The sequence below is a fragment of the Pistacia vera genome, unplaced genomic scaffold (genome assembly GCF_008641045.1).
Source record: "Pistacia vera cultivar Batoury unplaced genomic scaffold, PisVer_v2 Contig243, whole genome shotgun sequence".
Lineage (NCBI taxonomy): Eukaryota > Viridiplantae > Streptophyta > Magnoliopsida > Sapindales > Anacardiaceae > Pistacia > Pistacia vera.
This window is the reverse complement of record NW_022196050.1, coordinates 508,623-526,186: the sequence shown is the minus strand read 5'-3', so window position 1 is coordinate 526,186 and position 17,564 is coordinate 508,623. Positions and strand designations below refer to the sequence as shown.

At 34.2% G+C, this 17,564-nt stretch overlaps 3 protein-coding genes across 3 annotated transcripts; all 3 read left to right on the top strand.

Annotated features, from left to right (window-relative positions):
• The first annotated feature begins 3,747 nt into the window (after positions 1-3,747).
• Positions 3,748-5,990, top strand: LOC116131800 (disease resistance-like protein DSC1). The gene is made up of 3 exons (XM_031417472.1): positions 3,748-4,208; positions 4,527-4,820; positions 4,921-5,990. The coding sequence occupies exons 1-3, from the start codon at positions 3,849-3,851 to the stop codon at positions 5,860-5,862; spliced, it is 1,596 nt and encodes a 531-aa protein (XP_031273332.1). The 5' UTR covers positions 3,748-3,848; the 3' UTR covers positions 5,863-5,990.
• Positions 5,991-6,265: 275 nt separating this feature from the next.
• Positions 6,266-7,210, top strand: LOC116131801 (disease resistance protein RPP2B-like). The gene is made up of 2 exons (XM_031417473.1): positions 6,266-6,950; positions 7,125-7,210. Exons 1-2 carry the CDS (start codon positions 6,274-6,276, stop codon positions 7,195-7,197), a joined length of 750 nt encoding a protein of 249 aa, XP_031273333.1. The 5' UTR covers positions 6,266-6,273; the 3' UTR covers positions 7,198-7,210.
• Positions 7,211-15,257: 8,047 nt separating this feature from the next.
• Positions 15,258-17,325, top strand: LOC116131792. The gene is made up of 5 exons (XM_031417467.1): positions 15,258-15,320; positions 15,720-16,087; positions 16,196-16,249; positions 16,853-16,916; positions 17,056-17,325. The coding sequence occupies exons 1-5, from the start codon at positions 15,258-15,260 to the stop codon at positions 17,323-17,325; spliced, it is 819 nt and encodes a 272-aa protein (XP_031273327.1).
• The last annotated feature ends 239 nt before the right edge of the window (positions 17,326-17,564 follow it).

Sequence of the window (17,564 nt, the reverse complement as noted above, 5' to 3'; positions counted from 1 at the left end):
TAATGATAAATATTGAAACCTTATTATATATATATATTTTAATCAATGCAATTATAACTTCCCGAAGATGATAAAGAAAATAAAGGAAATCATTCAGAGTATAATTTATTAGATTATAAAGAATTTGTCCTGTATCAAAACCTTAATTTATTAAGCTTGCATCATATGTGTTTTATTTATTTATAATCTACAATTTCGTTTAGTTTTATTTTTTGCTTAATTATTGGATTGGATTATTAAATTTGTATATGATGTGTCTTGGTTACAATCTAAAATCTCATTTAGCTTCTTTTTAGGCTTAACTCCTGAATTTCGTAAATTTTAATTTAGCATGTTATTGTATTTAATTATTTGAGGCGGTAATTTGAATTGTATAAAGTATTGAGGGCCCAAAAACTAGCAATTTTTATTTTTTTTAATTGAAGGGATGGCACGGGTCCACCTTGGGCCTTAATTGGCTCCGTCATTACCAATAACATGGCCAAACTACGCATACCCAAGGTTTGTCGAAACGACAAGTTGGTACTCAAAAGGTTTTGAAACGACAAACAAGTACCTTTCGTCATGTGTTGTTAGTGATTTCTGTTTATTCATAGTGAAAAGACTAAGATACCCTTAAAACATTTGATATTTTAGATTTTTGTAAATTTAAAAATTTCTTAAAAACCCCCCAGGTTTGCTAATTTAACTAAACACCCCCATATATAAAAAGTTTGTTAAATGACAAAAACACCCCCACACCTGCAGTGCCAGATTCCGGCCACCACCGTCGGAATCTGGCCGAAAAATTGCGCTATGACAGATCCGTTGGATCTGTGTCGTAACGTGTCGATCTGGCCGGGAAATGTCAGATATGGCCTTCGAGGTAGCAGATGGAGTTTTGCGGCCTCGACAGCTAGATCTAGCCTTTTCGGCCAGATCCGTACTGATCTGGCCGGAAAAGGCCAGATCTACGGCTAGATCTGGCTGTCGTGGCGGCAAAACTCCATCTGCGGCTTCGATGGCCAGATCTGGCCGGAAAAAGCCAGATCTGGCCGGAAAAAGCCAGATCGATGCGTTACGACACAGATCCGATGGGGTCTGTGTCGTAACGCAATTTCCGACCAGATTCCAGCAGTGGCGGCCGGAATCTGGCACTGCAAGTGTGGGGGTGTTTTTGTCATTTGACAAACTTTTTATATATAGGGGTGTTTAGTTAAATTAGCAAACCTAGGGGGTTTTTTAGAAATTTATAAAAAACTTAAAAATTCAACCTTTAAGGGCATTTTAGTATTTTTACTATAAACAAACAGAAATCACTAACCGCATATGACAGAAGGTACTTATTTGTTGTTTCAAAATCTTTTGGGTACCAACTTGTCGTTTCGGAAAACCTTGGGTATGCGCAAGTCGTTTGGCCTCAATAACATTAGGAAAACTCAGAGTAAATGATTTTTTTTCCACCCAAATAATGACTTCTTTCTCACCCATAGACTTTTAAAATACCATTTTATTATCCAAATTTATATTATGTTTCTGATTTTGGCATCGTTGGGACCCCATACCACCACAATTTTTTTTTCTGATCATCACTCACCAAAACCCCTCAAACCTGACTCCCCCCGACCTGCCAATCGCTAGCAATCGAGTGATTAAGGTTTTTGCAACCGCTCATTCCAAGTCAAATTCCGATCAATTTCAACCATCAAAATCCAACCGTCTACCACCAAAAGACTCATCGACCTCCGCTCTTTAAAAGTCCCAATAGCCTTGATTGAGTTTGCTCTCTGTTTGTTGTTGGTATATAAATTTGGATAGTATAAGTGGTATTTTAAAAGTTTGTGGGTGAGAAAGTGTCATTAAACCATTATATGGGTGGCAAAAAAGTTATTAACTTGGAAAACTAATTCTAATAGAAAAAATGTTTCCTCTTAACAATTACATTCCTTTGACAAAAGAAAAAAAAATGAAAACTAAGAAATCAGTCTAACATATGATAAGAAATCATAAGAATCCTAATTCTTCAAAAACAAACTCTAATTAATAGGGAAAATATAATAAAATAAAAAAACTCCTAAGGTTAAGATGAAATGTATATATGCTTGATTATAGGATTGGATTATTAAATGTATGCATCTTTTTAAAATACGATACATGTTGAAATCCAATGATTTGAAATTAAAATAACTTGAAAACATGTTACACTGCGATTGATAACTTCTTTGGCATTAAGGTTTTCTAATCTTTTAGCTGTTACGGGGTACATTTTTAACCTTAATAATTTAGATTATAATTTTGTAACTATATTCCAGCTATAACTTCCTCTTTTGATGAGGCTATCACTATTAGAAAAATTGGTTTCCTTGAAGTGGCTTTTCTTGACAATTTTTAAAGTGTATGAATGTCACCGAACAAGACGTCGTCGTCCATGACACCAAGACAAAAAGAAAATTAACATCCTACAAATGCTACATCAAGCCATTCAAAAGACCCAATCTATTGACAAGAACATAAAACACCTTAAGCAAGAACATAAAAAACAATCACTTTTGAATATAAAACAATCATTGAAAATCCAACTTTGAAAACGATTAATTTATAGATAAACCCTATAGGCAAACAAATTAAAAAAATATTCAAATTCTTAACCTTTAGTTTTTTATATGATATCATTTGATAGCTAATTACTGATTAATTCCTTTTTCCATAAACTGCATTTTCATTTCTTTTGTAGTAGTTGAGCATTGATCTTTATTAGTTGACAGATGTCATTGAGTATCATAAGTTTTGTAAGTGATTATCAATTATGTTTGAATCGAAATTTGGTGCCATTGAACTTTCAATTTTATTTTTTAATAAGAAAATATTCTAGTTCTTGTCATGACAGTTCATTATTATGCCAACCTTATATATTGAAATTTAGGGCAATAGAGTAGTTTAATACTCTATTCCATAATTTTTTCATATCCTAGGATGGAAAACAAGCCGTTCTTTGATCACTTTTTAATAAGTAAAGTCTTCGTTGGAGTTTAGTTTTAGGAATTAAAGTTATGTTATCTTTGTTTCTTTTTCATTCATCTAATTTTAGTATTATTTTATTTATTTACTTTTTACCTTTTAGGCACGAATCATCACTTGTAAAGGATATCATTAAAGATATTTTGAACAAATTGAATGATGAGTTCTCAGAATTTGACAACAAGAACCTAGTTGGATTGGATTCAAAGATTGAGAAATTTGAAAACTTATTATGTACAGCTGGTGTTTGCAAGCTAGGAATTTGGGGCATTGGGGGTATAGGTAAGACAACTCTTGCTGACGCTATATTCAAAAAAATCTCTAAACAGTTTGAAGCTTCTTACTTTATTCCAAATATTAGAGAAGAATCAGAAAGAGGCGGGGGATTATATTGCTTGCGCCAAAGATTTAGTTCTGCGATTTTAGGGGATAAACATTTCAATAATGGATTCACCTTGAAAAAGAAAAAGCTTGGCCCTATTATTCTTGTGTTTGATGATGTGACAAAATTAGAACAAATAGAATATTTAATGGAAAATTTTGACTACGTCGACTCAGATAGTCGGATAATCATAACGACAAGGAATAAACATGTTCTAAATGAATTTGAAGTGGATCCCAAACACATAATTGAGATGGAAGGATTATCTGGTAATGAAGCTTTTCAACTCTTTAACCAATATGCCTTTGGAGGAAACAGTCCAGCAGAAGATTATTCTGAGCTATCATCAAGGGTAGTAGCATATGCTAAAGGTGTTCCTCTTGCTCTTAAAGTGTTAGGTTCCTATCTATTTAAAAGGACAAAAGAAGATTGGGAAAGTGCTCTAGAAAATTTGGAAAGAGCTTATCATATGGATATCCATAAAGTATTAAAAGTAAGTTATGATAGGCTAAATTATGAACAACAGCAAGTATTTTTGGATATTGCATGTTTCTTGAAAGGGTGTGAAAGAGATCTTATACAAGTACTCTTGGATCCCCGTGGCAACACCTCACATCATAATATAAATGTTCTCATTGAAATGAGTCTCATAACTACCTCATCCAACATCATGACAACCTCACCACCCAACGTCATAAGTATAACAATGCATGATCTACTTCAAAAAATGGGTAGACAAATCGTTCGCGAAGAATCAGCTAATAATCCTGAGAAACATAGTAGGTTGTGGGATCCTGAGGATATCTGCTCAGTATTGAAAAACAATACGGTGAGAGCCAAAAACACTAATTTTTTTATTTCTACTTTATATATAAGAAACAATAAAATATTAGCTTGCAGAATATTCCTTCCATTATCCTTGGGAATTAGCTTAACTGGTAAAGTAATTCGGTGGGAATCTGAGATCTCTTATATTTACATATTTTGAAAAGAAAGTTAAAAAAATGATGTTTAATATGAGAATTAAGTACTTGACAGTTTTTTTTTTTTTTTTTTAATTGAAACTCTGGATAAAGGAATTACTTGACAGATTATATAATTAAGAAATTTCAAACTAATTTATCATCAATCTGCTCTTGATTTTTAGGTGACAGGAACTGTTCGAAGCATAAGCTTGGATATGTCTAAAGCAGGAAAGATACATTTAGAACCTGAAGCTTTCAATGAGATGCATAACCTAAGGTTCTTGGAAGCCTACGGCTTCACGCGTGGTGTCAGGGTATATGGTTTTGAAGACCTTAAATCTAATTTCTCTGAGCTAAGGTACCTTAGTTGGTTTAATTATCCTGCCAAATCATTGCCACCAAATTTTGATCCAGAGAACCTTGTTGCACTCTACATGACATATAGCGAAGTTAAGCGACTTTGGACTTGTGACAAGGTATTTGTTAATTTGTATATTACCATTTTTTGCTTTAAATTGTAAATATTTAAATGTTATTTCTATTTTTTAATTTATTCAATTTGTTCTTTTGTTACAGAATCTTAACAATTTGACACATATTGACCTCAGTCACTCCCAGAATCTACTCAAAATGCCAAATCTCTCATTTTGTCCAAATCTTGAGAGCCTGATTCTACAAGGTTGTACAAAATTGTATGTGGATTTCTCATCTATCCGTGATCTCAATAAGCTTGTCCTCTTGAATCTAAGAGAATGTAAAAGCTTTCAAAGTCTTCCAATCAACCCTGGTTGGAGATCTCTTCGAAAACTTATTCTCTCCAAGTGTTCAAATCTCAAAACAGTTCCATATATCCCCGATACAGTAGAAGAGTTATTTTTAGATGGAACTGCAATAAAAGAATTGTCGTCATTAAAGCATCTTTCCAGCTTAAAAATATTGAGTCTTGAAAATTGCTCAAAGCTAGAGAGTCTCCCAGAGAACATTGGTGAGTCAGAAAATCTTCGAATAGTTATTCTCTCCAATTGTTCAAAGATCAAAACAGTTCCATGCATCCCTAGTAGTGTAGAAGAATTATATTTGGATGGAACTGCAATCAAAGAATTGCCGCCATTAGAGCATCTGTCTATGCTAGTAACATTGAGTCTTAAAAATTGTTTAAGACTAGAGAGTCTCCCAGAGAGCATTTGTGAGGTTAAATCTCTTCAATGTCTTTATCTTTCGGGTTCTTCAAAACTTGACAGCTTGCCTAACGGCCTGAAAAATTTAGAAGCACTGGAGGAACTTGAAGTGGAGGGAATTGGTATAAGAGATATATCGTCATTGACTTTAACATGTTTGAACAACCTTAAGATATTATCTTTCCAGAGATGTGGGCTTCAGAAGCCACCGGTTTCCCTACTGTTACAGTTACCGGCCTGCCACAAACTGGAGCAGCTAAATCTGGAAGACTGTTGTATTGAAGTGTTACCCGAAAATTTTAGCGAATTACGCTCACTGAGATTTTTGTATCTTGGCTGAAACAATTTTGAGAGTCTGCCAGAGGGTATCAAAGACCTGTCTAATTTGTGTGAGCTTGATTTAAGCAATTGCCAGAGGCTGAAATCCTTACCGCAATTTCCAGATAAGTTACGACGTATAGAAGTAAAGGGTTGCACATCACTGGAAGCGGTATCAGGTTTACCAAATCAATGCCTAAGTATGGGGACTCACGAAGAGGAAATTAGCTTCATCAATTGTTGCAATCTGAATCTGGATTTGACAGATACTCTGCCGAATATTGAGAGAAATGCTGATCTGTGGTTTAGGTCTGAAGTAAGTCTATCTCTCACTCTCTCTTTTTCATATTATATAATATAAAAATTTATTTACTTTTATAGATAAAATGTTATAGAATTATAGAATATCTAAAATTAAGAAGGTTAGAAGGTGATGATTTTCTTGGCACAGGAAAACAAAACATCGCTGTCAAGTGTTAACCTGCCAAAGGCATATAGCCCACCAAAGGCTTCTTTATGTTACCCTGGAAGCGAAATTCCAGATTGGTTTACCTTTGCAAGTCAGAATGGTTATATAGAGCTTCCATCAGGTTGGCTCAATGATGACTTAATTGGTTTCGCTTTGTGCGCTGTTGCATCATTTCGAGACTATAGAGAGGCTGGAGCTTCGCAAGTTCGTTGTTTTCTGGTTGTTGGCGAGACAATCGTTTCCTCTGGCTGTTTGTTTAATGATTATGGACATAAGGTTATTGAATCAGATCATGTATTCTTAGGATATGATTATGATATCATGGCCTTGGAATTGCTTACTCTCAGCTCGAATAGCAAGGGCTACATGGAGTTCTTTGTTGAGCATGGAAGTAATAATTGCAGAAAAAAAACCAAGTTGAAAAATTGTGGAGTCAGACTGTTGTACGCCAAAGATAATTATATGAGAACAGATGCAAGAGTGGACAGACACCTGAGATTTCCAGCTAAAAATGGTTGCTTGAGGTGCTCTCTCCGTTGCTGCGTGAAACATGATGAAATGTACGAAAAAAACCCGTACGAAATTTTAGATAGGTGGTCCCCACATTCAGAAATATACAAGCCACCGATAAGAAAGGATTAGTGAGTTGGATTAAATTCACGAAATTATTTCGGTTTGGTTTCTAATATTTGATTTATAGGTGAAGCATAACTAACCTTATTATTTCAAAAGAAAAAAAATAAATAAATGTAGAAATAACATATGGCTGTGTTATTATCTTTTTTATAGATGTAAATATTCACTGTATTTTACAGTTTAACGTATACCGGGTACAAAGTGGTTGCACACCGTGTGCATCGGAAGCGCCTGGATTGGGCTAGACTTTAGTCAAACTTGGAGGTTGGAATCTTCTTAANATAGTTAGTAACATTAATATACAACAGAAAGATAATCGCATAAATATCAACATATTACCTTAGCACCAGGCCAAAGTTGTTCAATACTGCTATAAGGCATATCAAGTGCCACAAGGTTCTCCGGCAAGAAATTTGACAACAATGATTTCAACGAGCATCCATGCCAACAAAGGTACCTTAGCTCTATAGAAATAGAATTAAGGCCTTCAGAAACAAGTACCCCACTACTGTTATTCTTTTCATAGTTTGAGTTATGTAGTTTAAATAATCTCAAATTATGCATCACTTCCAATGCACGAGGTTGGAAGTGCATGATTTGTCTTTCTAATTGGGACATATCCAAACATATGCCTTCTATCGCTTCAGTCCACTGACAATCAAGAAAATATGACAATTAGCTAATTATAAACACTCAAAGCTTAAATTACTAGGTACCAGTCAAAGATTTAAAATTATTTTGTACTCTTTTTATAATACTTAAATATAAAACACTCTTCCAAGCTCACCCAAACCTTCTATTGCGTAAGCAAATGCAGAAGGAAAAGTTGAAACAAAATTTTCATAGCTGATGTTTTCTTAAATCTCACATGTATGAAATAGAAATCAAAGGGAGGGATGTAGTTTAAAAATGAAAAAATTAAAAAAAAAAAAAAAAAAAAAAAAAAAGGTCTAAGATTTGTGGTTTTCTTTATTTAGTAAATTACCTTAGATGTCACATTTTGTAACTAAGCTTCACAAAAAAATTGGAAAATTACATATTTTCTTTGACACTTACTGTTTTTCCTTCCAATACTCTATATATATCTTCAGGATACCATAGACGACTACATCTACCAGGATGTTTCGTGGATTCTTGCCGCACAATTTCCCAACCCATTTCTTGAAGCAAATTATGAGTTATTATTTTGTTATCACATGATATGGTTACTAGACATTTGTCAATGAGAATAGTTATTCCAAGTTCTGCATAGAAGCCACAAGTATCTAAGAATGCTTGCAAACTCTCTATCCTCCCATTTTAGAAAACAGGCAATATCTAGAAGTATGCACCTTCTCCAAATCTTCAAGTTCATCGTAACTTATTTTTAGCACCTTCTGAATATTCTCATTCGGAATTATCTGTAATTTCTCTAGTGTACTTTTCCAAAAATGTTTGGTCTTGTCATATAAAACAGAACCTAACACCACTTTAAGAACTAATGGAACGCCTTTAGCATACCTTATTACATCATGTGATAACTCATCATAATCTCTTAAAGAATGATTTTGTTGAAAAGCATACCTATTAAAAAGCAGATGAACATCATCTTCAGATAATCCCTCTATCCTAAATATATTATGATCAGACAATGCACAATTTTTAAGCACTTGCTTATCCCTTGTTGTAATGATAATTTGACACAACAGAACAATGTGATTAAACATTATGACAAAACAAATTTACAATAAGAGATTCAACGGCTATGGGTAAAATCTATTTGATGAAAGGAAGATACAGAAAGTTACCTGCATCATCTTTGGTGAAACACATTGGTGGTTTGATTCTGAAAACATTTCCATGTAGTCCACCTTTCCCAACAAGAACACCGAGCTCCGCAATTGCAACGAGTCAATGTAAAATGAGAATTAAGAGCTTTTCTCTGAAGAAGAGAGTTAGTTAATTGTACCTCTAAGTTTCTCAAACAAGACTGCAGTTTCAGCCTTCGCAGGCGTCTTCTCCTTCCTGTCAGATACTAATTCTACTCCCACCATGAGTCCTCTCCCTCTCACATCTCCAATGACTGAAACAGGATTTCATCAATGTGAGAAAAGCTGCAAAATAAAGTTGCAATTCCAGAGCATAAGACATTTAATCTCCGGTACTCAAATAGCTGTTCAATTGAACAAAAATAGATACAGCCAAAGAATCAGAAAGCCACAGAAAGCTTTGTCAGATCTATGTGAAGACTGAGGATGTTCAGAATAAGTAGACATTGTGTATCAGCAGCACAGGACATGTTATTATCAGTCTCTACAGTAGTCATATCACACCATCATTTTAATATGATGATGTGATGTCAATCGGTGCTTCTACCAAATCTCCAAATGCCGTTATAAGACAAATGATTTGTTTTCAGTGCCGCATGCAAACCTATAGAATGAAAATAGAACCACAATTGGGTTTTCCACTCATATACATATTCCTAAGGAGCTTAGTTCATAAAATTCTGGCATACACTAATTCAAAGTCTTAGTATGACTGTAATGAGCTTACTCAAAAACTGTGTCTAGGAATTTCTTTACATGATATAGAAATTATGGTTAAATAGCCCAGATCTCTCCGAATTTGCAGTTCAATTTAATGTAAAGTCAAACACAATCAATTGAGAAAAAAAGGGAAAAAAAGAACACTTGAGAAGTTTTTAGTTCAAGAGTAATTACTATCATGTCTCTCTTGTAGAGCTCTCAAGCATCCAATCAGGTGAGAGCCAATGTCAGCACAATGTGCTTGACGCTTCTCTTTATCAATAACCCTGAGTACCGCAAGCCCCCCAGCAGAACATACTGGGTTTCCACCAAAAGTGTTGAACTGAATCTTCTGAGCCATTACACTAGCTATCACTGGTGTTGTCACTACAGCTCCTAATGGCAAACCATTGCCAATTCCCTGGAAAATCATATTATCGTAATGTAAATGAATTATCTGAATGAGAACCATAAGAAGGGAAAAAAAAAAAAAAAAACTAAATTGGTGATAATATTGAAAAAGGATAACTCTTTATGTATAGGGCAACATTAAGAACTAAAGGGATTATCATCAAAACCTTTGCCATGGTAACTATGTCGGGGATGACCCCTTGTGTCTGAATGCCCCAGTAGTGGCTTCCAGTGCGACCAAATCCAGTTTGCACTTCATCAGCAATGCAGACACCACCAGCCTTGCGCACAATGTCATAAACATGTTTTAAGTATCCAGAGGCCAATTCCACTGATCCACCAACTCCCTAAATTCAGTCAAAATTTTGAAAAAGGGAAGTGCAATGTTTAGAGACCAATTCAGGGCTGTTGAAAGCACCAAATTTATATATATCTTTAGGGACAACTATCAATAAAAACCTGAATGGTTTCAGCTATAAAACCAGAAACTTTTCCTGAACTTCCAAAATCAATGTGATCTTGTACGTCTTCGGCATAAAGGGCCACATTCGGGCCAAAGATTCTGTGGTATGGATCTGGATTTACAACAGGATAGATTTCACCCTGCAAAGTGGCACGTCAGATTATGAACACAGGTTGAATTTCACTCTTAAACATGTTATTTAGTTTCCCGTTTCATCAAATAAACAAATAAAGAGAATAAAATAAGTATATATGATACAAATAAATTTAGTCGTCACTAAAAAATTCAGAAAACTTGCTACAGTTATGGGTATTTGTCAGAAGACAAAACTGAAGAAATAAGCATGCCAAGGCCAATATTTGTGAAGTAAGCTGTAATTCACACCCCATGTTAACATTGTTGCTAAACCAGCTTACCCTTAACATTGTTGAATACTTACTAAACCAGCTTACACTTGTGACAAGTGTATGAAAGAAGAAAGAAATGTTATTAATCCCTATTGTTGCTCAGATGATAAGCTTCACACTATGTTGTCATTCCAAACAAAAAACCATGTTAAATACATATCCTCCGAACGTATAGAATGTCGACAAACCTGTGGTATGGGGTACTTCCACATGTTTAGGACAGTCAGTCCAATTGTATTGGAGCTTCCACCATGATAAGCATTTCTTAGGGCAACCATGCCAAGATTACCACTGTAAAGTCTAGCCATCAACATTGCTAGTTCATTTGCTTCTGTCCCAGAATTGACGAAATACACAACCTGCATTTCAAATCTCAAAGTAAATTATAGACATTTACATTGTAATCATAATGTTGTTATTAAGTTGCCATCTTAATGTGTAATGTTATAAAATGAAAATCTCATCCAAAAAATATCACAATATAACAGAAAGAATGACATCAAGTGCTAGACTCGAGAACAAACCATTAGGTTTCCAGGCATTTTTGATGCTAATGCCTCAGCAAAGTCAGCTATAGTATGGTGTAAGTATATAGTCGTTGCATGCTGGAGAAGATTGTTTTGCTCTGTAATCGCATTCACGATATCAGGATGGCAATGCCCACTAGACACAGTAACTCTTCCAGCAAAAGCATCGAAGTACTACCTCCCGCTTTCGTAAAACAAGTATTGCATTTTCCTTTCAACAATATTGAGCTGTACACCAAAACAAAGAAATAATACCGGCTAATCACAACAAGGAACGGCAAAAATAAAGAATAACCAATCATGCAATAAACTAGGCTTAGTATTTGGGTACAACTTTGCTTTACAAACCAAACATTGCAAAAATTTAAACAAGTTCATAAAAATTCAGCACACTCTTGTCACATAGATAATCCATTTCTCTTCAGCAATATCAGCAGTAACTCAAAAACGACAAACAACTAATTGGATTTTTTGATAAAAAGTGAGAATCAAAGTAGAAATTAAGCAATTATGCAACTCTCTTAACTTCATATCGAGTATGCTTATAACATTAACTAAGAATTTATGACTCCAATTCATACAAAGGCCCAAAACAAGATCATAGTACATCAACATACTTCACCCAAATAGGATCCAAAAAGCGCTTTCTTTTCTCAAGAACTTGTTCAGCAGAAGGACCCAAGTAAGGTTTAGGCTGATAATCAAAGGGCGGCAACTGAGGCGGCAAGGAAGAAGAAGAATCATCATCACTAGGAACCGCCGAGAGCGAACTGCACAGACTCCTACAGTTCCCATAAAGCACCAGCTTAAAACGCCATTAAAAAAAAAAAATTTAAGAAATCAAAAACAATTTAGAAGATAAATTTGTTAAAAACTTAAAAATCAACAAATATATTATATATTTTCCATTATTTATACGTTCAAAAAATTAAAAGTAGATAATTAAATAATTAAAAATCCAATAACATATTTTCATATTATTTAAAAATTTAAAAACATTTTTAAAATTAAACCTGAAAATGAAATAAATAGAAACAAAAAACCAAAAAACAAAAAAAAATACAAATATATTTTACAACTATCTAAATGGCCTCCATTTCTTTTCGTTTCTTTTTCTAATTTTATTATTATTATTTTTGGAGAGTTTTTTAGTTAAATCTGATTTTATATTTTTAAATTTATAAATACTTAGTAAAATATTGGGAATTATTGAATTACTTTTTCCTGGTTACCGCGTAAACTTCCCACTCCACATTTTTTCACTCGGCAACAACATTCCCTTTCCATATTTAAATTATGAACAAAAAATTGGACAGTCACCGTATCGAAGAGGAAAGTTGGTGATTCGTCTATCATATCCAAGGAATACGTGATCATATCCAAGGAATACGTGATCTGTGTCAACATAGTCAGGTCCACCTAAAGTGCATTGGAATGATTGGGTACCATATTCACCTGCTAAAATGCAGTCAAAGCCCACTGACAAACCGTGTCCTTCATTATTATGATTGTTTTGAAACTCTACAACGGCGCAGACAGCAAGACCATAGAAGAAGTTAAATGCGGTCAAATACCGTCTCATCTTGAAAGTTATAGTTGATCCTGTTCTTTGAAAGTGGAACCATTCTGGAATTTCGTTTCCTGGGAAAAAGATAAAAGCCCTACCTGGAGCAGTAAACTGTAAAAAATAAATAAATAAACAAAATAAAGCTCATCAGTTTTGGGACATCATTAAACTTCTTGTTACAATGAAAGAAATTAAAATCATATGAAATAAGCAATAGAGAGAGAGACCTCCTTTGGTTTTTCAAGAATCTTAAATTTCTTTAGAGCATCTTCCACAATTTTTCCGAACGCAATTTGATCCACCAGTTTGAAACAATTGATAAAGTTCACTCTTAGGTTTTGGGGAGAATTTCTGGAGAATAGAATTGACAAACTTGGTGATGCTTCCAGTGACACGCAATTGTGTGCATCAATACTTACTAATTGACATGGAAGTTCTGGTAATGATCGAAGCTTCGCGCATTCGCTTAAGTCAAGAGAAGATAACATGGAAAGGTTTGTGATGCTTGCTGGAATGCTCTCAAAATTGTTTCTGCCTAGAAGTAAGCTCCTTAGTGAGGATAGTTGACCAATATTGTTAGGTAACTCCTCGATACAACAATTGGTCAGATTTAATTCCTTCAGAGCTTTTAAATATAGTAAGTTGTCAACAAATCCATCCAGTTTTGAACATCCTGAGAGATTCAGATGTTCAAGAGATTTCAACTTACAAATATTGCTTGGAAGACTCTTAAGCATTGAACAATTTTTGAGATTCAATATAACTAGTTTGGAAGGCTCTTCTATCCTTAGCGGCAAATCCTCTATTGCAGTTTCGTCTAAAAGTAACTCTATTGCATTACTCGAGATCTTCGGAAGCATCTTTAGATTTGAGCAATAAGAGAGGCTGATTTTTTCAAGAGATCCTAATTCAATGCTAGTTGGAAAACAATGAAGGTTTTTGCAGTGCCTTAGATTTAAGATAACAAGTTTATCAAGCCTTTGAATAGAAGAGGAAATCTCATACAAACTTGAACAACCTTCTAAAATTAAACTTTGAAGATTTGGGGCCAATGAAAGATCATGAACTTTTAGAAGCTTCGAATGACTGAGGTCAATAAATTTCAATTTATGAAGCTGTATGACAGGAAAGAAATGATAGTTAGTAACATTAATATACAACAGAAAGATAATCGCATAAATATCAACATATTACCTTAGCACCAGGCCAAAGTTGTTCAATATTGCTATAAGGCATATCAAGTGCCACAAGGTTCTCCGGCAAGAAATTTGACAACAATGATTTCAACGAGCATCCATGCCAACAAAGGTACCTTAGCTCTATAGAAATAGAATTAAGGCCTTCAGAAACAAGTACCCCACTACTGTTATTCTACTGAAACCACAAGGACTAAAAAGAATTACTCTAGCGGAATGCCAACATAAATCAGCAAAATTAGTAAGCCATTGAGATTGTTCTTGTGTACTAGTTCTCTTGCTGCAGTGGCAATTGTCAAAGTTTGAGTATAGGCAAGCGGTAGCAGAGAAATGAGACAACTGTATGCCTAGAGGAGAAAGAGAGAACAAAAATATTTTCTGCATTCAATTGTATATTGTGTATTTGTACAATCTTCAATTTATACACATTTGTAACAATAAAGAAGGAATACAATCATGTCATGAAGGCCTAATCACACAAATTATGCTAACGGATATTTGACATTCAAGAGAAAAATCAATCACTCCAATCACTCTATGATTATCTCCACCAGATCTCAATCTTCCATGATATGGTCATCAGCAATGACAGAGTTCATATCTTTTGATTTGGGGAATTGACAGAAGCAAACTGTTACTATTAGAATCCTTTTTTTTTTTTTTTTAAAAGAACCCAATATGATTTAAAAAGCAATTTACCTGTTAGAACTCATCCTAATCTACAAAGACATAATATTAGGCAGGCAGCAGGCATCGATCTTCGGAGAAAGAGATGAAAATAATAAAGAATAAGGCAAGGCATCTTCCGAGAAAACAAGTGAAAGTGAAAATAAAGTATAATAATTGTCATTGTCACAGGGGTGGTCTGATCACCTGCACCGAAGAGAGAACAAAAAAGTGAAAGCACTTAAATTTTAACTATTCTTAAGCGATATGTAATCAACAAACAAAAATTTAAAAATGAAAAAGAAACAAAAGTCCATTAAGATTTAGTTTAATCAGTTTTCCCTAATTTTAGAATAATCGGCTTTAAAAATATTTTGTGTTGGGGTTCCTAATCGACTAAGCACAATCACCAATGAGTTAAAAATAGGGTAATTCTTCCATCAATAAAGCCTTTTGGGGAAGAGTTAGGTCCAACTCCAACAAGTGGTATCAGAGTCAGCCCCATTTAAGCTGAGTGATTGACCAGCGGTGGGCTGTAAACTACCTTCATTCATAGGCAAGTGAACATATGGGCTTGACCATGAATGGGAGTGTTGGAGATCCCACATCGACTGAGCACGCTCAAGCCAGGGTTATAGAGTAGGTAATCCTCTCACTAACAAAGACATTTGAATGAGGAGTTAGGCAACTCCAACAGGGATGTGTTTATAAATGACTTCTAATTGTGTATGGTAAATTAATATTTTATAATTCTAATTATATTTTTAGTAATAATAAATATTAAAATAATTTATGTGCGGGCCTTGATGTAGCTTCGCCCCTGCTTTGGTTCATGAACCTTTGAGAAAGTTTTGATTAATTAATCACTTTTAAAATAAAATAAGTAGTAAAACCTAAGAAAATTTGCGCGGGCATGCGTCTTCCTGGAAAAAAAAGATGAAAAAAATAAAATAGAAAAAGGCACAGCAATCAATCAAAGACTAGAGATAGTGGAATATAAACTCCTTTAATCTCTTATGTAATGTTTTAGTTTAGTCTCCTACGTTTTGTTAATGCGCAGTGCCTCTCATCACTGGAACTTAATGCTTCTTTTCTTCTTCTTCTTCCTTCTTCTTTTCCACTACTCCTAAAACTAAAGTACGAAGTTTTTCTTAGTTTCCGAGGTGAGGAGACCCGGCAAACTTTACAAGCCATCTGTGTGAAGCCTTCAACCGGGAAAACATTATACTTCATTGATGATAAACTTAACAGAGGAGAAGAAATTTCTTCAGCTCTTTTGAGTGCAATTGAACGTCAAAGATCTCGGTTATCATTTTCTCTAAAGGGTACGGCTCTTCAAGATGGTGTCTCAAAGAACTTGAAAAGATTATTGAATGCAAGAAAAAGTATGGTCAGATTGTAATTCTGTCTTTTATCACGTAGATCCATCAGAAGTAAGGAAACACAACTGGGATTTTGGGAAAGCATTTTCTCCGCTTGAAGATCGTTTTGAGTTTGATGATCCAGATATGTTGCAGAGATGGAAGAGTGCTTGACGGACACAGGCAACTATCTGGCTTTGTTTCAATAACAACAGGTAATGTTAATTATTATTAATGATGTCTTTTATGTCGTAATTTTACTTTCGGTCATTTTTTTTTTTTTTTTTTTTATCTCTTCAAATTTACTATGTTTTAATTTTATTTTATAGTGATAAAAATTATTTACTTAATATATTAATACCATTTTTATCAATACAATTATAACAATCCGGCTAGACGATGAAATGAGAAAACCTATAAAAGTAGAATATGATTATTAAATTTAAAGAATTTGTGCTATATCTAAACCTTAATTTATTAAGTGTGTCATTATGTGTTTTAGTTACATATAATCTACAATTTCGTTTACTGTATTTTTGCTTAATTATTGGATGGGATTACTAAATGTATATGATGTACATGGTCTTTTTTTAATCTAAAATCTCATTTAGCTGTTTTTAGCCTTAATTTATTAAGGCAGTAGAGTAGGTTAATACTCTATTCCATAAAATTCATATCCTAGGATGGAAACTACTGTATTCTAATCTTTGACCGGTTTAGGAAATAAAATTTATTATGTTTGTTTCTTTTTCATTTATCTAATTTTATTATTATTATTTTTTATATATATTTTACTTATTAGGTACGAGTCACAACTTGTACAGGATATTGTCAACAAATTTGAAGCTATTGGTGAGGAGTACTCGGTAATTGACAAGAGAAAACTAGTTGGACTAGATTCAACAGTCAGCAGATGAAAAATTATTATGTACGGTCGGTGTTTGCCAACTAGGAATTTGGGGCATTGGGGTATAGGTAAAACGACTCTTGTGATGCTGTATTCAGAAAAAATCTCTAAACAGTTTGAAGCTGCTTACTCATTCGAAAATTAGAGAAGAATCGGAGAAAAGCGGGGGACTAAATGACTTGCGCCAAAGACTTAGTTCTAGAGTTTTAGGGGATAAACATTCCAATAGTGGGTTCACCTTGGAAAGAAAAAGGCTTGGCCGTGTTCTAATTGTGCTTGATGATGTGACAAAATTAGACAAATGGAAGTTTAATGGAAGAATTTGGTGCTCGGACTCGAAAGTCGAATATCATAACGGCAAGGGATGAACGAGTACTAAAAGAAGTGATCACATACTGAGATGAAAGGATTACCTCATGATAACGCTTTTCAGCTCTTTAACAGATATGCCTTCGGAGGAAATAGTCCAGCAGAAGATTAATTGAGCTATCATCAAGGGCAGTAGCATATACTAAAGGTGTTCCTCTTGCTCTTAAAGTTTTAGGTTCCTCTCTATTTGAGAGACAAAAGAAGATTGGAAGTATTTAGAATTTGAAAAGAAATCCTC